Source organism: Gadus macrocephalus, chromosome 21 (genome assembly GCF_031168955.1).
Source record: "Gadus macrocephalus chromosome 21, ASM3116895v1".
Lineage (NCBI taxonomy): Eukaryota > Metazoa > Chordata > Actinopteri > Gadiformes > Gadidae > Gadus > Gadus macrocephalus.
In genome coordinates this window covers 14,602,267-14,625,520 of record NC_082402.1, presented here as the reverse complement: position 1 = coordinate 14,625,520, position 23,254 = coordinate 14,602,267, and the positions used below count along the sequence as shown (strand labels likewise).

The 23,254-nt window shown below is 48.7% G+C and overlaps 1 protein-coding gene across 1 annotated transcript; it reads right to left on the bottom strand.

Annotated features, from left to right (window-relative positions):
• Positions 1-3,831: 3,831 nt before the first annotated feature.
• lpgat1 (lysophosphatidylglycerol acyltransferase 1) lies at positions 3,832-23,178 on the bottom strand. Its single transcript, XM_060041198.1, has 6 exons — positions 22,609-23,178; positions 21,555-21,807; positions 15,223-15,341; positions 13,463-13,558; positions 10,159-10,438; positions 3,832-4,224 (listed from the first exon to the last, which is right to left on the bottom strand). Exons 2-6 carry the CDS (start codon positions 21,790-21,792, stop codon positions 4,094-4,096), a joined length of 864 nt encoding a protein of 287 aa, XP_059897181.1. The 5' UTR covers positions 21,793-21,807; positions 22,609-23,178; the 3' UTR covers positions 3,832-4,093.
• Between the last annotated feature and the right edge of the window lie 76 nt (positions 23,179-23,254).

Below are 23,254 nucleotides of genomic sequence, written 5' to 3'. Positions count from 1 at the left end.
AAAAAGTGATATCTTTGATGGCGGCCGGCAATTCCCAATTGGTTGTCGCCTTACGGCAATGTTAGTGGAGAGACAAAGGAAAGGCTGACACTCAAAATCTCCTGCCCTCCACCCTGCCTCCTCCCATAAGGGTTGAGAGAGATAAGAGGTATTGATCCGTCTATTGACGGACTTCTATTGGGTACATAACGATTAACCATGTTTCTTGCCCACGAGAGACCTTGACAATCCATCTCTCTTAAATGGTCTGAGGAAACGGCGTTGATGCAGTAGCGCCGTGTGTGCCCGTGCGTGTTCATGATGGATGCAGAGGGAAGAGCAGTCATTTGATGACCAGGCACAACCATGTTGCATTCTACTAGGACTGGCCCAATCTGAATCTCAAGCTTCAGATTAACCGTTATATCCTCTTGAACGCATGTTAAAAAAAAAATTTCTACCAATTATCGATTTTGTCGAATTAATTTCAAAAGCGGTTAAATTTCTAAAAGAAAGATACCGGTATGTATTATTTGATTAAGACACAAGGCAAAACTGCACAATCAGATGGGATGAGTCAGACTCAGTTTTTGGCCGAGCTTCAGTGTGAACGTTTCCACAACTTCCATAGTTTGAGGCTACTTCACAAAACTAAAAATAAATTCAACAAAGTTCTCATGATATTTCTTGAGCACCAAAGAAAAAGCAGAGGCACTGTTTTGAATACCTGATCGCAAGAACAGGAAAAAAAAATATGGCTGCCTTTTTCTATCCATGGTCATGAAGTGACGTTAAAATGGTTGCTAAATACATTGATGATCTCAGCCATTATCAACAACCTGCTCGCCATAACCTCCTACTGCTGGTGAGGGATCACATCAAGACAGAGCCTTGGGAGAGCCCTTTAATACACATTATTGTTATCACCACCCTTTAAAGTGCTCCCACACTGCCTGCTCCTTCGGCAGCAGCTCTGACGGTGCTGCAGATTCTCACCCTACTCGGCAGGTGTCAAGCGCTGCCGAAGCCTTCAAATCAGGTTCTCATGTCCAGATACAAAGCGACTGACCGAGAATACTCAGTTATTCTGAGATTTGGGGCCAGCCCTTCATTTCACACATCCTCCGAAAGCTGGCTATCAGCAACACACGCGCACACACACACAAGCGCACGCACACACACACACACACGGGGATGGACGATATTTTTTCAATGTTGGATCTCAACCCATTGAGCAGGCGGACACCACTGGCCTCCCGCCGTGTCCATGAAGCCCCGTCACACCTCCATCTGCCAGTCACAGAGAGCTCAAGATCCCCCCGCCTCTCAGATCATCATCAATAGAGATATTATATTCCAATTCTGGAACGAAATCATCCAGAATATTCCTCTCCAGGGCCAGACTGCAAGACAAGCCTCTTTTACAGCCTCATAAAAAGCTCTGCTAAACTCCTAATGCACAAGATATTTTAGACACCTCCCACCCCGCCCCCAACCGAAAGGGTGGAGAAAGGAGGGAAAACACTGCAGCCCCGCTCAGAGTCATCCCAGGGTGAGGGGGGCGGGGCCACACTGGGTCCCAGGGGCGGGGCCCTCCTCCCCATGACATCACCACTGGGCTGTGTGAGCGCTCCTGTTTTACATAAACAAATGCACAACAGGCTTGCTCACCACAACATGACACACCAGAATACACTCTCCCCGGGGGGCGGGGCATCTCGGCAAACAACTCATCCACCCCCCCCCCCCCATAACGGGCCGGGAGTATGCAGTGTGTGCAGACACGCGCCGGGTGCACTACAGCCCACCCGGTCCAGGTTCCTCTCCGGGGGAACACCTGGACCAAGGTGGGTTTTTTGGCACACTTCTACACGTTCTACAATGCTCATCAGTTCATCAATCACCTTTAGGTCATTCATTCAGTCCATTGTCCCCAGCCTGTTGCCGCGCTGCATTATAATACAGCGCTCACCTGCTGGTGGTCCTCTGACCTGCTGTGTAACGGGCATGACTTGGGGGGGGGGGGGCCTCACCCAACAGGCCAAAGACAAAACAATGCCGGACTGCATTCATAGGAGCCATTCTTCAGAGCATGTATCCCTGTCATTTAGGACTCACACTACAATAGACACACAAGTTTAACCCGGCACCTTTCGCTTGGCTTTGACCACCACAAGACTACGAGAGAAGGGCTTCCAGGGACTATTTCGCACTGTGCTGAAAGTGTCCGTCTAAATACAGTGTAATATTCCAACCAAAGACAATATAGAGAGTGACAATACAAAACATGATTCCCATTATAATTCAGGTGCATTCATTATGTTAGATAGCAGATCAATTTAGAGGGAATTAGTTATTAAATTAGCGACAGTGTTTATCTAAATGAAAGGATGAAGGTCATTGTGGGCGGCCAGGACAGGGGAATCAGATCAGCCCCCTAGCTGGAGGAGAACACCATTAGACCAGCACTGATCAGACACACCGATAGCATTTTACCTCAGGCGGTCCTTAACACGATAATCCAACTATGAAGATATATATTATGTATTAACTGAGAGCGGAGGAAAACAAAAGCACTTCCAGTGGAAGGAGCTTATTTCCTGACGGCATCGATAAAGAACATTTAATAAAGACTCAGTAGTGTTGTACCTATATTTTTTATCGCTTGAATCTTAATCATTTTTTATCCAGGACAGAAAACAGTCCATGTTGAACACTAACAGATTCTGGGATCAGTTAGCGTGAAGCCTAATCCTTTTACTCCGGTGGCGGCGGGTGCGCCAACGATGCGTTCTCCCGGGTGTTCTCCCAGGCTTTTTGACAGAGTCCGCGCCAAGGCGCTCGTTTACCACAGCGCGTCATGGCTGCCTCTTCTAAGGTGGTGCCCGGTCACCTCCCAGGTGTTGACGGGCACTGCTAGTGTTACGACGCCCTGCGCCCCGACTGAGGCTGCTCGCTGCTGAGAGCTCTGGAGCCCCGTGCGACTCGCAGGCGGCCGCCAAGCCTTGCTTATTTATGGGGGATAAACGGGCCCGCGGGCAGAAGCCAACATGCCGCTCGGTGATTGCGAGTGCATTACAGTGCTCGGAGTGGGCTCGCCGCCAAGTACACTGATGGCGTCTTTTGCAAATGCCACAGGAAAGGCTAATAATTGCGTAATGGGGTGTACAAAACTTGGCAGATAACCAGATGACCTGTGGCCAACTATAAGCTAGCTATAGTAGAGCTTGGCCTCCTGGGGGTATTTCAGCATTGCTTCGTTCATGTCATAGCACAGAACGCCCCCATAAATAAAACAAGAAGGAAAAATTAACTCACGGCACGGCGGCTAAATGAAATGCACCATCATCAGCTACAGTAAGTCGTCCAAATAAAACCTCTCATTGAATCAAGGCCCGTCTCTGTAACGGCGTGTGATGTGCCCCGTGTGTGGGCCCCCCCTCCCCCCACACACGGGGCGGAGCGGGCCAGACCTGGCCAGTCACATGAGCGAGGCTTAGGGAAGCTCGCTGGCTCACAGGGTTGTAATTCCATTACGCAGCCCGCGATGAGGCGCACTGGTAATATGATTCCTCTCCTTAAAGGATATCGCTGTGGACTGGTTATGACGGCCTGGTAATGAGGAGGATTATGGGGGCTGTGAGTCATAGCCGGATCATGGGAGGAGGGGGGGGGGCGGCGCTGCAGAGATGTCAGCGTCCCTCGCCACGCTTTGTTTTCCGACAGCACAGTTACAGCCCGAGAGGAGACAATGTGGAGTGTGATGCCTGCTTCGTGTGTGATGCCTGCTTCGTGTGTGATGCCTGCTTTGTGTGTGTGTGTGATGCCTGCTTCCTGTGTGTGTGATGCCTGCTTCCTGTGTGTGTGTGTGTGTGTGTGTGTGTGTGTGTGTGTGTGTGTGTGTGTGTGTGTGTGTGTGTGTGTGTGTGTGTGTGTGTGTGTGTGTGTGTGTGTGTGTGTGTGTGTGTGTGTGTGTGTGTGTGTGAGATCAGGCCAAAATGCTAGAGAATAAAGAGTCCTGAAACAAGTGCCATCTTGAAATACAGATCTTGGTTTGAGGGAAATTATACCGGTTCCCATGCAACCGGTATAATAAAACAAAGCCCAGCTCCACCTACCTGTAGTGCACGTGTGTGACGGTGGGGGGCCGGTAGCCGAAGATCCAGGTCTGTATGTCCATGGGCCGGGCCTGGGGGTAGGCTATAGTCACATCCACCACCCACTGCAAGCCTTTGCGTTTATAACCTGGGATGGGGGAAAGCATAGAAGGCATCAAAAAATATTCAAGACTATGGAGGCGTATCCGTTATTGGCCAGATAAACAATCCTATGTACACAGAGCGCGCAAAACAAGCACATCTAGTGGATGTTTGAATAGGTTCCTCCTGCATGACAGAATAGGAAGATAAGAAGTAATAAGATCATTAAAATCAGTACATAAACCAAGCTTTATTTATCAAGGGTTAAACCTCCAGAAGTATTAATTAGCTGCCTGCAATGAGACAACCTGAGCTCAAAGTACCACCATATATACAGGCACCTTAAAACAGAACACCAGCCTGTTACTGTGTCCAATACACATTGTCACTGAGGCTGTCGACACAGTGCACCCAGGGTCATCACGATCAGCTCTCTGACTCATCATCCAAATCCATAACATAAGGCATGGCTGACACTCGCAACGCAGACGTGACGCGAGTGAGAGCGACGAGGGTTCCCAGCCGAGCAGAGAGGCTTCCATCAGTTTAAACGAAAGCTATTTCTGTCCTAATGCCAGACGGACGAAACACCCGGCACTGAGGAGTACGGCTCGGTTGGTTCAGCAGAGTCAAGTCAGAAGACCCAAACACCAGCGACGCGAGGGGGGGGGGAACACCTCCAGCGGCGCTCGGGTTACACAATGTCTGCAGCGACCGCCGGGCAAGGGCCGTGTTTACTACGGCACACCTGAATGACGATACCCGTCTGTGATATCGGCCAGCTGAGCTCATTTCCAACGGGCAATAGGTGCAGCTCTGTTTTCTCTGCAAACACTAAACAGCGCTTTAAGGTGGCGTGAGCAAATACGCTACGTACATCAGCAGATCGTGCAGGGCCCAACCACAGCACCTGAAGGCATGTGTGGAAGGGAACACGCCTCGTCTCGTCGCCGCGGTGACGAGACGGCGTCCTCTGCCTCTACACGTGCAAAGGGGGGCGGGTTTTACACCGTTCACATCAACATCCCTGGAGCCATGAAGCGGCAGCAGACACCTGAACTTTTCCCGCAGTACACCTTTCAACACAGGCACTGTTTTGATCCCAATGATTAATCGAATTATTTTATAACTGATTTTACACGTGTCGTTTATCAGTGTTTTTGCCTGCCAACATGGGGGGGCTGTCTATTAAACAGAGCACAGCAAAGAACAAGGGGGGGACATCGCACTAGCGTGGCTGACACGGCGCGACGCACACAAGATATACATCGAAACCCTGTTCTCTCAGAATGGCCCCGTTTGTCTGCAAATGAGTCAGCAGCATCTGGGCACCTCTGCAGAGCATCCAAGGGGGCCAGAGAGAGAGCGGGAGACAAAGGGAGACAGATACCGAGGGAGAGAGACAGAGAGAGCTATGCTTTTGATAAGCCAGGCGCACAGACAGTGCACGCTGGTAAAGGGGACACTGCTCTTATTTTAATGCCATTAGCTAGACACAAAGGGAAGGGCGGGTTGTGTTGCGGCAATGAGTCCCTCTCTCTCTCTTGCCTGTAGCGGAGGGGACTGTCCTAGCAGACATGTCGGAGGGGGACGGCTGCAATGGCAGATGCTTGACAAACACACACATCAATGGTCTGCACGTCTAGCACACATAGCTCCTGAACCCACCCACCCACCCACCCACCCCCACACACACACACACACACACACACACACACACTTCGTTGGTCTCTGTTTTACAAGGCTGATTCGGAGGATGCTGATTGGCCCAGACACCTCACCCCCCCCCCCCCCCCGGGGGCTGACGGCCGGTGCTGAGCCCGGAGGACAGAGAGCTGCGTTAGCACGGCCGTTGGCCGGAGACAGGAGCTCGCACCGCTTCCCCCCCCCCCCCCCATAACGCAGGCCTTCACATAGCTATGAACGCAGCACAAAATGGACTCTGGGGTGAAGAGCTCAGCAGGCAGATTGGTTGCATGCGTGGGCCAGTAGGAACTCTTGGCACTTCTGCCATTTTCAACCCCCGCCCCGCTATATCCCTGGCCTTTGGAGTGCGAAAAGTATTTTTAAAAAAAAATAACAATTATGTACCTTTGCAAAAGGTAAACAACTTGGTAACCTCTGCAAAATCTGTCTTCAAACCTCATTGGCTGCGTTACGGTCTGGTAGCTAGGCAAAGAAAGCAGACGCAAGCACGACTCCGCAAAGGACTGCTCAGGGCCAAGGAGCCGTGGCGATGCCTCTACCCCGCCAGCCCACTGCGGCCCCCCTCCCATGGCGCTGGTGGCCTCACAGAGGACGCCGTGACGGGGAGTGTTGATTTAACGCTGCCCGGTCTGAAGGTGTGCCGCTCCGCTCAGGGACGGCCCCGCGACATAAAGCACCCAGTGACACACACACACACACACACACACACACACACACACACACACACACACACACACACACACACACACACACACACACACACACACACACACACACACACACACACACACACACACACACACACACGCCATCTAGTACAAATTCTATAACCGATTATTCAAAATCGTGTCATTCAAAAAATGAAGAACAGAGAAAAAAAAAAAAAAAGCAAAGAAAGAATTCAATTTCCATGTGTTGAGAATTCTGGAAAATATCCTGAATGCAGCTGTTAGAGGCAAGAGGCGGGGGGGGGGTAAGCAGAGCAGCCCTGGACATCCGGGGAAGCGTTCCCGGCTGTCTGCGGCTGGCGTCGCACGGCGCTCAATATCTCAGGGAAGGAAATCTGCTCCCGGAGGGCGGGGGGGGGGTGGGGATCCTGAACGCAGAGTGAAACGCTACCCGGATGGTTAAACGTGTCGGGTGAGCGGGGACCAGCGTCGAGAGCACCTGATACGACTCCGGCTGCAGCGCCGTGCCGCGCTTTGTATCGGCCGGGCTCAGGGGAGCGGGGTCAGAGCGGGTTAAGAGAGAGGAGCGTGCGCGTGCGCATGCGTGTGTGTGTGTGTCAGATGGGGGAGGAGGACCTCAACTGACTGCCGGTAAAATAAAAACATTGTGGTTGCGAAGAGAGACGAATCCTCCCCCATGAATGTGCACATGCAACGTACGATGGCTAGAGCATGATTAAGATCATAAATGAGCATAATCATGTTTTGGCCGTCGTCCCGGTTGTTTCTAATAATGTTAGAAAAGACAGGCCTTATTCGTCACGTTGATTCAAGTTCCTCTCAAGTGCTTGATTCGGTTTGTGAAAAGCACAAACAAATCCCTGTAGCATCCGAGAGAAGACAGAGGCTTCTTTGTTGCCACAGTCTTCTGGGCTGATGTCAGCCGAGGTGCAGGGAAGCAGTGCAAAGGGAACAAGCTTATCACTACACAAACAATGATTGCAACTTCCTGTTTAAAATAGCGCACCGATTGCGAAATAACGACATTTCTAAAGGAAAGCCAAATCAAAGGCAGTCCATTGTACTCCATTTCGATTTTCGAATAAAATGAGTGACTTTCAGAGGCTTGTGTGCTTCCTCCACCTGCACTCTACTACTATCCGTTCCCCTTTCGGAACACAGCATTCTTATGGGGTTATTTGCCTCCTCTCCAATTAAACCACTAATGATCAGAGACGCCAAGACTCTGTAGCAAGAGCAACGAGGGGTCCGCCGCCACAGAACGACGGGGGGGACGGGGGGTGGGGGGGGGGATTCACGGTTCGGTACGTACCTCGGTTTTGAGGTCACGGTACCTTACAGGACGGTACGGTTCATAGTTAAGGGGAATTCTTTTTAAAATTTGGTTTGTCAACAACCGAGAATGGTCGTAGATCAGCAGCAACGAAAACACCAATAAACGGTTGTGTCATTTGCCTGTTTTGAATTCCCAGACAGGGGTTGTGGAAATAGTGTCGTGAGCTGGGTATGCACAGCTCGTTTTTTTGTTTCACAGCAACGGAGATAGTAACACCTGGATGGTGCCGTTTCAAATGCGTGTGCATGTTAAAGTGCCGTACGTAGACATGGAGAGCCCTCTCTGTAGCCGGAGAGCCTGTCGGAGACCCTCTCCGTAGCTTACGTAGGCATTAATTTTTTAACTATCCTTCGATGAAACGGAGACGGCAAGGGCTGTGATTGGTCCTCCACAAAATCATTAGCGGGATCACTGCTCTGGTTTGACTTTGCATCTTATTTACTTTGTACATTGTTTACTTTGCACATTAAAGGGGACCTATTATGCTTTTCGACTTTTATGACCTATAAACGTTGTTATAATGATTGATAGTCATGTTTAACCATACACAAAAAACAATGTAGATTTTCGGGAAACTCTTCCTCTCATCTGGGCGCTTTCAGCCTTCTCTGTCAACGCTCGGTTTCGTCCTTCTCCGCCCCCTCGCCCCCCTCCTGCCAACCCAACTCTGTTGTGTTTGGTTACCTTCCTTGAAGCGCGCGCGCGGGCAGTTTGACCAGGCATATGGGGGCGTGGCAGGAGTTTGTCTATGTAGATGTTTCCCGGAAATGTGAACAAGTGAATCGCAATCGTTGTCCTGAGTGTTTAGCGCTCTGCACAGCCACCCCAGACTGTCAGCAGGGAATACGTCGAAATGCATGTACGTCATTATTTGACACTTTAGTATGGTTAAACATGCCTATCAATCATTATAACAACGTTTATAGGTCATAAAAGTCGAAAAAGCATAATAGGTCCCCTTTAAGGACAAATAAAACCCAAAATAAGATTTGAAAAGCTTTGGAAGTTTTTTTTACAACACTGCTTACATGGATTGTAGTCAACATATAAGATCAATCGGGCGGCGAATTGCATTTCATTAATACACAGGATCAGATGTTATAATCCCTTGTGCCAAAATCCAAGGAAAACACATATTTAGAAGCCCCTGTCCAAACCAACCTTCTAAACACGCTGAGCTTAAAACGAAAGGTGAAAAACACGAGACAACTAGCCCAACTAACAGCAATAAATACAGCAGTACAACAGCAAGCCACCTTCAACAGACCAAGGCTCCGTTTATGCAAGCTCCAGGTAGTGACAATGCTCCCCTGTCCAACCCATCCTACTAAGCTACCAACGAAAGGTGAAAAACACGAGACAACTAGCCCAACTAACAGCAGTAAATACAGCAGTAAGCAGTAAGTTAGGCCCATGACACCTCCTGAAGGCTTAACAATGAAACCAGCGTCCTGGATTCACCCCCCTCAATGCTGCCACCACATTGCCACATTTAATGCATCTAAACACTCTTTCCTTTATCGTACCCCTAGCCCTACCCCTAACCCTGACCAAACAAACATTTTAGCACATTAGCACACGTTAGCACAGCTGGCTTACCTTAGCTTGCACCCCAGGGAGTATGTTTTCTCCTTACCCACAGCCATTCATTGGCTCGCTCTGCTGCCACGGACATGCTACTAACCGCCTGCCTCAGACTTCGTCCACAAGTACCCAGTTCAGTCAGCAAGCTAACAGCAGATCTAGCCACGACCCCCCATGCACCGATTTCAATAGGCCTTGTACTCCAGCCTCTCTGTGCTGCCTCTTCAGCCATCTCAGCATACTTCGCTTTCTTAAGCTCATTAGCTACTTCAACTCCGTCTTCCCAAGGAACTGTAAGTTCAATAAAATAAACAATCTTCTCTGAGTCTGACCACAATAGCATATCTGGTCTTAGCCGTGTGCTAACAATGTGTGGAGGCACAACAATCACATCACGACGGAGAACTGCGAATGCTTGAGGGGTCTCCGTAGTTACGGAGTCGGATTAGTATACTTTGGCTAAACGGTACGGGGGGAACTCCCGACTTCCAAGTTTTAAATTCTGCATCGCAAAACAAGCCTTTACATTCGCCATATTAACGCTGTGTAAGTGCGTGTGTATGTGTTTGTTCGTGTGTGCCCTTATGTGCGTGACCTGACTGGCTGCATGTGTGTGCATGTGTGTATGTGACTGTGCCTGTTTGTGCGTGTCTGCGCGTGTTACCTGACTGGCTTGGGGGCCCACTCTCGCTGCTGACGCTGCCGTTCTCCTGCTGGGCTCCAAGGGTCCGCAGGATGACCTGCGTGGCGCCCAGCCGCGGCAGGGTCACGTGGGTCAGGTGGGGCAGCGAGTTCTTCTTGGCGAACGCCTGGCTGGTTTCCCGCCGCTTGCGCAGGAAACCCCCCTCGGGGAACAGCACTATCCACTTCCTGTCACGGCTCTGGTAGTACCGGTCCAGGTGGTCCTTCAGGTAGATCAGCTGCTTGTCCCGGTGGGTTTTACCCTGGACGCACAGAGCACATTCAGTCACCCTTCATGATAGAAACATACAGTAACCAGACCAACATCGCCAAGACCTATTCTGATGTAGCTGTGGAAGGGCTAGCAGCATGAGATCCTTTTCAAAGAGGTGACCTCGTGGGACGAACACAGCTCACTCATCACACTAATACAGGTCCGCCCCTTTTATCGACCAGGGTCTCCAATGTAAACCATTGTCAATAATATTTGGGGTGCTTTCTGATCCCTGGTGTATTATGGCGAGATCAGAAAATGAGATTTTATATGATAAAATTTACGAATTACCGATCAAATGCAACACAACCTTTTCGTTTCCAGGTATAAAGAATCTTGTATATTCATACCATTCCCTATTATGAACATGCAGCACGGATATTCGTCAAGTATTAGCAAAACCAAACTACAGGTGCATGTAGTGCATGCAAATGAACTTGTAATTGGGCTGTGAAGACGAGGATTACAACATCTGCAGCAGCTACACAAGACGATGCAGACCCACCAGCTGATTTGCAGTGTTTGCAAACCAAAAGAAAATGAAATGAAAGCGACCTTGCAAAATCTCCACATGTACATGGATGTACAGAAGATGGACAAGACTGGGGCTCAGCCAGTGGGACTTAAATAACCCAACGCAATGTTGAGAAATGAGAATGTTACTGATGGTCATTATGCAATGCAAATATTTGTCATTTGTATCCTTCTCAGATGTTGTGTTTATGTTCAACTTTGTGTTCTTAGTAAGATTATATGAAGGAAGCGTGGCGAGGTAGATGTCAATCAAGTTGGCCTGGAAAACACCCTGGCCAACTATTGTCGTGATCAAAGCAATACAAAGTTTTAGACATTTATTTATACCAAATAGCGAAGGTTCATGCACAATAACATGCACAACTTTTAAATAATATTTGCATCTTTATATTTTTGGAATTCTTGGTCTGAAATAATGGTGAATCCTAGCATCTAAAAAAATCCAAACTGAAGCTCTTCAGACCAGGGCATATAGTGTGGGGTTACCATTGGCTAAGCAGTTCCATAAACCACCATTGTTGACCATCTACCTGTGATCCTTGGTTGAGGGTCATGTGTGCAAAACAGTACTTTGCTTCACCTTGATCACATTTCCCATGGCAACCAACGAAGTTTGCCTCTGAGGCGGACAATATAGACATTGTTCTGTGCATATCGACAGTTTATGGGCTGGGAAAGGCTGGAGTGTCGCGTAAGGGGGGGGGGGTAAAGGTGTCCCCAGGCTGTGAAGGATGTAAAAGGGTATTTCCCCTGCAATAAGCGCTCGAGGCCTCATTAAAAGTGATCAAGGTACACTGAGAAGGCTCAGAAGTAAGTCATAAACAAAGTACAGTTGAAAGTTGAATTTGGTGCCTGGAGCCCATTCAGTATAAGAAAGAGGAGGGTCAATACACTGTTTTTCTAAGATTTATTTACAAACAGGCAACACTTCGACCGTTGGGATCTTCATCAGGATCCAAATCAGTCCCTGCTCCTGTTCTGAGGTCAGCCAGAGAGGCTGGCGGCCGACCTCGCTCCCTCTCTGTGCCACTGCTGTGAACACGCAAGAGGCCGCCCTTCAAATGCATGAGGAATTATCTCCTTCCGCGCGTAGCTGGACTTCTGCCATGAACTACAGTGTGTATACCTCGTGAAATTACACGATCCGCTTTGACACATCCAGATAATAGTCTCAATGATTAACACACACACACACACACACACACACACACACACACACACCCCCACCCCCCCCCCCCCCCCCCCCCCCCCCCCAAGGAAGTCTCTAGCGATGCTTGGCAGTATAGGACTGGTCACAGGGGGGTTGGCCCTGTGGGGAGATGTGGGGTTTCTGTGGGGGCAGCCTGATTCTTTCTGGTGTAGGAATTACAATCTTCCCTTAGTGTTTTGGTTGAGGATTGTTCATTTTGAGCATGAAAACCTGGAAGCGAACCAGAACAATGCAATGCTATCAGTAGAGCATTGGATTTGAACCCACTTACTGAAAGGTTTAGAGACTGAGTCCATGTTTCATTTAGTTTGTTTAGTTTATCAGAACAACAGCTTTTATCGCAAGCATTACGCAAGCGAGCATTACGCAAGCAATCCTTTTAGATTTGTTGCCATCGAGTAATTTTTATATTTATTGACGTAAATGTGCAGCCCAACTCAGATCAGGAAATTAATGTTTCACTCGGATAAAGAAATCCATGTTTCCTTTCATTAAAATAAAAAACATTTCTCACATTTACCGCTGAGCCACCAGAGTTCAACGATGTCTCAATCTAAACTAACCAACTTCCCAAAAGAGGTATGACCCTCCTCTCCCCTCGAAGACATCTAGATACTCGGTGTCGTTGATTTGAAAGAAGGGCGGGGCTTGTTGAGAGATGTGCCCTCCACGTCTGTCATCAAGCCCCGCCCCTTCTTTCAGATCAACTGCCGGCTGGCGGTCACACAGCGGGCAGCGCTGTCCCAGCTGCCCCTACAAAGGAAAGGTCAGCCGGTGCCACGGGGCTCTGGCGGGAAAACACTGCGCCACTGTCCCTCGACGGCGCCCATCATCATGCACACGCTCAAGAGGACACCCGCGCACTGCCATCCACAGCTGGAGGCGGCCGATGACCTCTGACCTGGAACCCCCGATTCAACCGAAACAACGAGTTTAAAAATAGAAGTGTGCTGAGTTCGGGAAAGTCCCCTACGCCCAGCAGCTCTAGTAAATCTAGTAAAAGGAATGGCTGCTTCCCAAAGCCGTCCATTAGTTTCCTTTGTAATCGAGAGCGTGTGATTGGGGCGAAAGTTGCTCAGGAGTCAGAGCGGGATGACTGGTAACCGGAAGGTTGCTAGTTTGATCCCCGACTCTTCCTAGCTGAGGGTCCAGGTTCTCCTGAGCAAGACGCCTCACCCTGACTTATGAATGAATGGCTGCAGGTCGCTTTGGATAAATGCATCAGCAAAATCCCATCGATGTAATCATTAACAGCCACGGCGTTCTTACCTGTCTGATGAAGAAGTCTCCATGTATGAGGGACACCAGGCCAAAGTTGGTGTACTTGAACACATGGTCCATCAACCACATCATCTTCCTAACCACCTGATAAGATACAACAACAACAACACATCAGCAATACACACATCACACATGTCTACGGAGCACCACAGCTCTCCACCAGCCGCCTGTATCCCCCTTCTCCCTGTGACAGCAAAGGGAGAAACCATTTGGTGGCTGGCGTTGACCCCCGGCCCACCCTGGCAAACACCACGCAGTCTCACTCCACCTCCACAGGACTGCGGGGGGGGGTTCATGTGTGCTCCCGTGCCGAGAGGAAAATCAGCACCAGTTGTTTAAGGGGTCACCATGTCCCAGCATTTCTGTGTCACGTCTTAGCCCACCCCCCCCCCCCCCCCCCCCCCGACCCCCGCGGCCATGTGATCCCAGGCCCTATGCAGGGACACTGCTCCCACGACTTGGCTCAGTGTGCCAGGCCGACGCCAGGGTTGGGTTACAGTGTAGGCAGCTTGTAGTAGCGGGGGGATAGCATTTCAGTTCTCCTGCTGAAGAGATTGACATTTTGTGCTTGAATACTCGTCTTTTTCCCCCTTCGATACAGAGCACCGAATGTATTAGAACGTGTTCATTGTATTTAGACCCCGTCGATTTCAATCTACAGCAAACTGACACATTCGATGGAAGCAAATATAAGCGTAATGTACAAATGCTCACGCCTCAAGGGAGCCACAAGATACCTTTATAGATTATGAAGGTCCAATAAATTGAGAGCGATGAACCACACCCAAGACTGCTTTTCCTACCATCATTGAAGTGCTAAGCTGTTTTTCTATGCTAAACCAGATGCCCGTATTTGTGAGAGTGAAGTCGAAAGATAGCAAACAAACACTATGAATTGCGATATTTGAGACCCGTTCTAATCTGGTGCCTGGTCTTCAAGATGAGTTTGGACATAAAAGAGGGATCTGAGTGAGCTGCAGACATCAGACGACACAGGAAGTTATCTTGCAGCCTAATGCATCATGTTGCCACCTTGCAATTGCATCCTCATGTGACTTTGTAATTTACTACCTTACAAGAAAACACCCTGCCCTCATTTGAGAATTATTTTTACTCAGGTCATAAGATTTACGATACCACCACACTTCCTCTGACCAAAACACACATTTAGCTATTTCTAATTCAAATTGCTGATGCAACACTAAAACTCTTTGATACCCAAACTCAAATTTCACTGTCATGCAAATGTATCCATTTCTATCCCAATACCAACATGATCTTACATCAACTGAACCCTCTGCAACCAATTTCATCAAATATATTATATAAAACCTGAACTCTACCATATATTTTGACTTCACTAAAATTCATTCCTAAACGAATCTCAGCAATCTGATATTTCAGAAACGACCATCAATGGTCCCATGTGATGGGGTTCAACTGTCCGCTGCTCCGCCCCTGATCCTTCAAGGGGGTCAAGGGGTCAGAGGTCAGACAGTACACCATATTGAAGGACGCGGCCCTTTCTGCTCGCACACCTCTTGTTTCTTTTAAGTGTCTGGCCTCCACTTCATTTGATTAAGCCAAAACAACAACTCTAAAATCACCGGTGGGAAGTAGTGGCGGCGGAGTCTGCCCTCAACCAACGGCAAGGGGACGCGTCAGAGGGGAACACAGGGGGCGTTCCACTCCAGCTTTGGATGGAGGCATTGGGGAAGTGGTGCGGTGACGGTGCGGCCCCTCCTTACCGTGCCCTTGTCCTGCAGGCACATCATGAGCGTGCACACGTCCCCAGTCGCCTGGTGGTTCACGATGACCATGGCTTCGTCCTCCGAGAACGGCCTCACGTCGTCGCCCCACTCCGTCACTGCAGGAGGGGGAGGGAGAGAAGGTGGGGGTCACCGTGGGATCAGTGTACGTTTCAAGAGAAAGAGCATGTTTACTTTTCTGAAAGTCAACGTAGGTCACGGGTTGGCCCATTGAGTTTTAGTCAAACTGATCCAGATTCAATGGTTTGACACTCAGTGACTACAAAGTGACTAGCTGAAGGCCTAATAGACACACAGAACACAAATATTAGCAGAACAAAACCAATGTTTGAACAATGCTGGCTGGTCGTTGAACTTTAACCCACATGCAGGGCTTGGCTAGCTCTGAACACAACAGAAATAGTACTTCTAGTCACACTTTGGAAAGCTGTCATCCTCCCTTGATAGGGGTGGAATTCAGCTATTTTCGGGAGTATAAGCTTCTAATGAGCAAAATAAAATAGGAAGCCCCAAAGGCCTGAACTGAAAAGATCCCGAGCTGTTCAAACATAAAGCTTCGTGTGCGAGAGGCTTATGTTAAAAAAAACTGCACATTATTGGTCCTGGTTAAATATGGCAGGAATCATCAGAGCAGTGGAGTGGGGTATATTAGCATTCACCTTCACAACTCCCCCCAGCTATACAGTGAAGACACAACATTACCTCCCAAGGCATCTCTGTTAGGCTGCTCACATATCCAGCCACCCTCCTGGTGGTTCCCCTCTAATGAGGACACCCAGTCACCTTGTGTCTTTCGGCAGCTACTTCGGAGTTGCAAATAGCCGAAGAACAGAACTGATGGAAAAGTTGACTGCTGTTACCCTATTGCTTTATTCTATACACTGAACTAGTAAGCTACAGCAACTACTGCTTGTATGCAAACCTCAGCTTTTATCCAGTATACTACAGCTTGTATGGGACTATGGGGATTCCCATTTAGCAGTCAAGTCACATTAAGATCCACAAAAGCTGTATTACCCATTTCTAAGACTAGTTCACACTCTATTGTAATGGAAAAAAATGCACTCAGCGCCCCCTGAGTGGATGCTTCACTCCATCAGCAGCTTTTAGATAGTAAAAGGTCACGTGTCTGAGGCCACACGGCATCTTGTCCGGCTGACGCCAAAGGTGTTGAACGCCACACTCTTATTTACATGTTGACGTGGAACACGATCACAAGGTCACTGGAGACGCTGCTTCGGTGCCAGGTGGGACCGCTCTCCGTCTCTGCACACATCCGATACACCTGGACTCAGGCCAGCGGAGGACAGGGCCCCGCTGTTCACCCAGCACCCTGGTTCAGACCTAATGTAGACTCAGGCCCCGTTCAAACGGAGACGAATTTTTGGTGAAACCGCATAAATCCTGTGCGTTTCGGCCGACCGTCCGGAAGGAGCCGGCGAATCCGGTGCCCGAAACCGCACATTTCTGAAACCACTCGGAGGTGGTTTCAAATCTATCCGGACCTATGCGGTTTCGTGTTAGGATTTGCCTGAAACGCAAACGATGACGTCATTAGCCTCCCCACCAGCTGGGGGGACGTCAGGGTTGCGTTGAATTTTTTATTTAGTATTTTATTTGTATTCTTTTTGTAGCTTTAAATAAAGCCCCCAGATCAATTAAATTACTAAGTGTACATAAAAAAGTATTTCTGCTCAATTTAAAAGGTTGAATCTCCTCAGGACTGAATGTTTGTATACAGCGCGCAGGCTGTATGCGCGCAGGCTTGATGCGCTCCACTTTCTTCTGTGGAGAACCAGCGCCTTGAATATTTACTACAGCGTTTCTACAGCGCGATGCGGCTTTGCAATGACTCCGTCTTTACGGAGATATTTCTGAACCGCATAAAACGAAACCGGATCGTTTTCGCCCGTTTCAGCTCCGTGTGGACGGGGCCTCATTCTTTGTTTCTGCCAGGTGAGGGGGTTGTGGTAGTGGCCTGTATCGAACAGCTCCAGCGGAAGAAGTGGGGGAGGGGGGGCATGGAGCTGAGGCTATTCATCGCCTGTCCATCACTTTGCATACAAACCCTAGGAGGTCTGGGGGGGCGAGGGTGTTGGCTGAACAGAAGCAACAGGGGAGGGGGGCTTTAAACTGGGATGTAATCAGTTCTTGGATTCCCCCCCCCAACCCCCTACGGGAAGCACCTTGCTTGGAGGGGTTCCCTCTCTGTGATGTTAAAGGGGCCCACATACAGCCCAGACTCAAACCAATGGCCAACTGCCCTCATCCGACCACTCCGTAGCCTCTTGTCTGACCCGCTCAGCAGGAAAGTTGCATTGAAATACGGCGCGAAGACGACTGCCAACTAGACAGTGGCGTGTACGTTCTACACTTGCGCGAGATGAGGGAAATGACGGAACGGATTGCAGACCATAGATTATCAGATTAGAAATACAAAGCGGTCCACGCAGCCATTGCTTCCAAAAATATGTAGAAATATCCCAAAATTGCGATGCAACAACAAAGTGTAGTTTGTAACTCTGTGCCATCTCTGTTTAAGTGGTTTGTTTATCATCGTCACCTTCGCCCCTCCCACACACTACGCTGATTCGATAGCACCTAGTCAGTCACAACTACCACAAAACGAATCAAAGTATCCGATGGCTCAAATTCTCAAGACAGCTAACGGACTTAGACTTTGCATGTTGAATCGGACCAGACAATGTCCTTGCGGTTCCAAAAGCTTCCAACACAGCTTAACCCACCAAACACATTTGTTCCCGGACTCGTCCGAGCCTCCCCAAACGGTTGGGGCCAGTGTGTGGCAGCCTTAATGCCTGAGGAGGGCATGGTGGTCTCGACCCACGGTGTTCAGCAGGGGAGGGGGTGGTGATCAAGACCCACAGTGTAAAGCAGGGGAGGGGGTGGTGGTCAAGACCCAGGGTGTAAGTGGGCTAGAAAGCGCCATGTCCACTGAGAGCTCCTAGGGTGAGAGGGGCGAAGACGGGCTACCACCACAAGGCAAAGGTGTAGACACAGCACAATAGGACTGCTCCCTTTTATACTGCAAAGCAAGCACTGACACAATGATACCCACACCTAAATAATTCCCAAATGCAAAGTTGTATTATTTTTTTTTTTAATGGAGCGATTTCCCGGCTGTAGCATGGTTTGAACATGACCACGGCTGTCGGATTCAGGGTGCACGTATGTGCTTTACTTGGCTGCTGCCTTATCCAACGTTCAAAAAGCACCGACAGGGAGACATGTTGTGGGATCATCAGTTTTAAATAAACACCCCTCGGACTAGGCAGCGCTCTCCGATCCTGTTTTGGGAATACCTAGTAATCCGTAAGCCATTCTCTACAGTCTACACCTACACTTTCTGCTCAAAACCTAAAGAAAGGTAAACCACTTAGCCGGCTCATGGCCTCTGGAAGGCAGAGCATGGGGGTATTCTAGAAAGCACCTCAGAAGGAGACATCCCATCTGTCACTCCAGTGTGTGGTGTAGCATGCATATGTATCTGCATGCGTTTGTGTGTGTTTAGGAGGCAATGAAGACAATGTAATTTTTACAAGGAGCCCCCAAATCATCACGCCAAAGTCCATAACATGGGAACAGGGGCAATATGGTCGGGAAAGAGAAGGGTCAGCTGTCAGATAGGATACATTAGGGAGATTGTCTTTGGGAGATGACACAGTTAGCCAGCAGGCCAGCACACAGGCCAGCCAGCAACAGTGTCTAATCCAGTAAGGGAAAGTCAGCTAAATGGTGAAGCAATGACCTTGACTTCTTTTCAACCTCCCCCTCCCCTACTTTTTACGGTTTGCGTCTATCCTCTTCCGCAGGCGATGTATGCTACAGCGGTATTACAAACACATTGTTTTGGGCATTGATGTACGACCAAACACCGTGCATTATTTTTCAATTGCAAGGAACACATTCTAAAGATTCCTTGCAGGCTAACCACATAACACAGGGAAGGGAATTTCTCCAAACAATAAGTAGTTGGAGGTAGTATAGCCCAAGGCACAGCAAATGATATACATTTTTCTTAATTTTTTCACACAAGTTTGTCAAGCTGTTACAATCCCTCCTCCAGTCACGGAATACCACTACTAATATATAGTCCTACTAGGAAGACTGCTGCTTGTTGCTTATCCTTGCAGTGGAGGGAAGGGGTCCAGGAGAAATAGGACCAAAATATGATGTGACCTGTGCTGTTGGAATGACTACAGGCAAGCATGTAAATGGAGACAACACTTCCTACAAAATGCCTGCTTTTTCTGGTTTTCTACACTAGCAAGAAAGCCCTCTCTGACTGGACATCCTGTAACTCCTCTCATTTGACAGTTGCCATACGAGCGCATTTAGTTACAACATTATGACAACACTGTTGACAGCAAAAAAAATCCATCCTGACCAGCTGTAGAGATCTTACCTACAAATTAGCTTTAACATACATCTTTACAGTTTTTGTCTTGTAAGAGATCTGATTGATCCAGGTATGTTCAGGATGGACTGTAAACATGACAAGGTGCAATAAAGTAAACATGACGAGGTTCTACCACATCTCAGTGGGAGATGTGGTAGAACTACTACTAGAGTACAGAGCACAAAGCCTCCCGGTCCAGGTGTGCCCTGTCACATCAGTTCTCGTAAAATAAGCGGTATAATATTTTTTTAATGATGCAAGACTTATGTGGTGATTAACAGCACACCCCAGCTTAACCGTGGCCTGTGACATCATAGCCATGATCAAGGTCCTCGGAATAGCATCGCATCATGGATTTCGAGGGCATGGTCCATGCAAGCATCCATGTAGCACACTGGTTCTATAACCCAGACCCAACCCATTTCCCTTTCAAAAGGAGGGTCTCTGAGCCAAACCATTTTCCTCCCCTTTCAAAAGGATGTTCTCGACCTATGCCGTCAGGAGAAGGAACAAGCTATATATTTATTTCCTTCTGCTTTGTAAATGTTGTGTGCAAGTACAGTATATATAAACCATAGGACAATAAGGGGCCTGTGTGACCGTAATCCTTTCATTTGTTTATCAAAAGATGATATCACTCATGCATCATGTTCCACTGTATGCCTTCAAACTAACTGAATGCCTCCCTCATCTCTGAAACTTAATCACAATCTGACATGCAAATTGCAGAGCTTTATTTGAGCCATTTGGATTGAACATCCATGTGTGTGCGTGGGACAGCATTACAAGGCCTGGGCTGAGTGAACATAGCATGGCAGTAGCACTTCAGCATCTCTTCTTTAATTCCTTTTCCTTCTGTATTTCACACACACACACACACACACACACCAAGGTGAGAGAAAGGTCACAGAGACCAAACCCGATCTTGTGGTGTGTGGGCGCCTATGCTACAGGAGAGGCAAGGCTGCATTCTGGCAAGACGCTGAATGCGAGTTTGAAAGTTGCATGTCTGAACACTTGTTGCACCGTCACAACACAACAGCTGACCCATCAAGTGCTACACCGGGGCGTTGTGATCGTGCACTTTTATACCTGATTTAAAGAATAAATATGTGAATACCTCACATCAAAACACTATCTGCATTACCCATCGACTTCCCTTCAAATGCACCATTTCCCAATTAGGATCCATTCATTTATTTATAATCCATATTGACATGGTGGCATTTTGGGTCCCAAATAATCACAGCCTGACCATGCTCAGAGCACTGCTCAATGGCATGTCTGTTAACATTCGCAGTTTCTCATCTTCCAACCAGGTGTTCCATAGGCAGAATGCGTTTCATTATTTATAAGCAGGCCATGTTCAGCACTTAGTAATTTGTAAACATTTAGCTTGTGGCCCGTTGCAACCGAACACCACTGACGGAGCTGAATCCCTGTTAAACATTAGGCCAGTTGGTTTACAAGGAACCAACCAACCGCCCTTAAAACAGTTATTTTACAACATCTGTTGATATGCGTGTTATTACGAAATTATTTACAAGATTGATGTATCAGTCATTCATAAGTGAATAAGCCAAACATTATACATATCCTCCTCTTGTTTATGAATCATTTAAATCATTCAAAATGGAACAAGTGAATAGACTATTCTCCAAGATCACGCTCCTCACTAAAAACATCACTTAGTCTCTGGATATAACATGATCTCAGTATAAACATAGCTCATGTGGGAGAACATCCAGACAGAGGGGAAATGACCATAACAGCAACAGTCTTTGCAGCTTCACAAACCAGTTTTAACTAACAGGAAACTTTCAAATGCTTTGCAAACAGTTGTGAAAACATGTGTGCATGCAATGCGTTCAGGGCTGAGGAAGCCTCTTACCTGTATACCCTGCGACCCAGCCCCACGAAGACACCATGGCCAGCATCCATTTGAACATAATTCCTTCAATGTGCCAAAACGTAGGACTGTCCCATATTCTCAGCGGTTGAAGAAGTATAAGGTATAAACAGTAGGAAGGTATGGCTACAAAGTTGTTGATGAACATAAAAATAAAACGAACGGTACAATTCAGGAGAACCCAGCCCAGCTTCCGGGCGCTGTCCATTAGCTCCGCCATCCTGGTGCGCACTGCCTGCAGAGACAAGAGCGGCGGTTACCATCATGTTTACCTTCCTCCACACCCACCCACAAAGAAGCCCACTACCAAGTCAAGCAGAGAAGCGGAACATCACGCCGGCACTCATCATTACTGGCATGAAAGGTTTCCATTCTGTGTTTAGATAGCTATAGCAACAGTATGGGGAACTGAAATGTTGAGGACAGTGGCTCTTCGGTGCTTGTCGAGCTATTTGGGGCACTGGCATATCCACAATGTGCAACGATGGATTTGAAACTATCTCCATCACAATTTTATTGTGATGCACCAAAGTTATTGTTATGTGCATCGTTGTGTGTTACTAGCAGACACCAGCGTGTGCGCCAATAACCCGCTGGTAACAATAACTGGGAAGGGGAGACACACTGGGACCAGGGGAGGTTGCCACACTGGGACTAGGGGAGGTTGCCACACTGGACTAGGGGAGGGGGGTCACATTGGGACCAGGGCCACACTGGGACCAGGAGAGGAGGACAGGAGTAGGCGTGCTCCCCATCCTCCATTAGGCTGAGCTAGCATAACGGGAGCAGATGCTTAAGACATGCCATGTAGGACGAATGTTTTAAAGCACCCATTATCAGCACAACACTTCTCCTCCACACCCTGCAGGAGGTCTGGACCCCCCCCCCCCTCCCTCCCCGGTGCGAGTCCAGTAACGTGATTTAAACAAACCAGCAAACGGTTGCACGAACACAGCCCAAATCCAAACCGCAACAGCACGGACAGTGCTTCATGTGTGAGTGGGAAACAGAAGACACCCACTTGGGTGGTACTTACCACACGAACGTCACTTAATCACCCGGAGGACGGCAGAGATGTATGCAAGGATGGGGTCACGTGTGGCTAACCTAGCCTAGGTAAAGTTAGCAACGGTGCTAGTTAACATTTTAACATGTCTCGCTGGAATCCGTACAGCCTCATAACGGGGTCTGAATAAAGTATCGTGTCGGGGACGGATCTCTCCCGGCCGTTCGCTCGTCGTAGAAGGGGTCCGATCATGAGAGCTCGGCTCGCTAGCTGGCTAGCAGGCTACGACTCCGCCGTAGCTGGGTCGCTGGGTCCATCTCAGTCGGGGTGATTCCACCGATGAGACATCATCCTCCAGTTAGCTAGCTACTGCGCTCCCATGGGCGGCGAAACACGGACGGGAGACGACGCCGTTTGTGTACACCGAAGCCCGCCAAGTCCGATGGTGTTCATAAAATAGAGACTAAAAGACGCATCGTGTGCGGTGGTGGTCGGGGGTTTGTCCGTCGTGTGCGACCCGTTATCTCTGCTCCGCGTCGCTTCGTAACGGAGTACGGAGTCTCTGAGCTGCTAGCGACCAGCAGCGACCCAGTGCGCAGATCAGTGTTGCCAGATTGGGACATATTTCCCGCGCAATCTGGCAACACTAGCTGAGATGCGCTACGACTAGCGTTGC

Bases quoted from the DNA above. Each gene is read 5' to 3' on its own strand.
- lpgat1 (XM_060041198.1), bottom strand. From the start codon at position 21,792: ATGGCGGAGCTAATGGACAGCGCCCGGAAGCTGGGCTGGGTTCTCCTG. The intron at 15,342-21,554 runs GTAAGAGGCTTC...CCCCTCCTGCAG, and splicing joins CTGGGTCGCAGGGTATACAG to TGACGGAGTGGGGCGACGAC. The intron at 4,225-10,158 runs GTAACACGCGCA...CCCCCATCCCAG, and splicing joins TGGGCCCCCAAGCCAGTCAG to GTTATAAACGCAAAGGCTTG.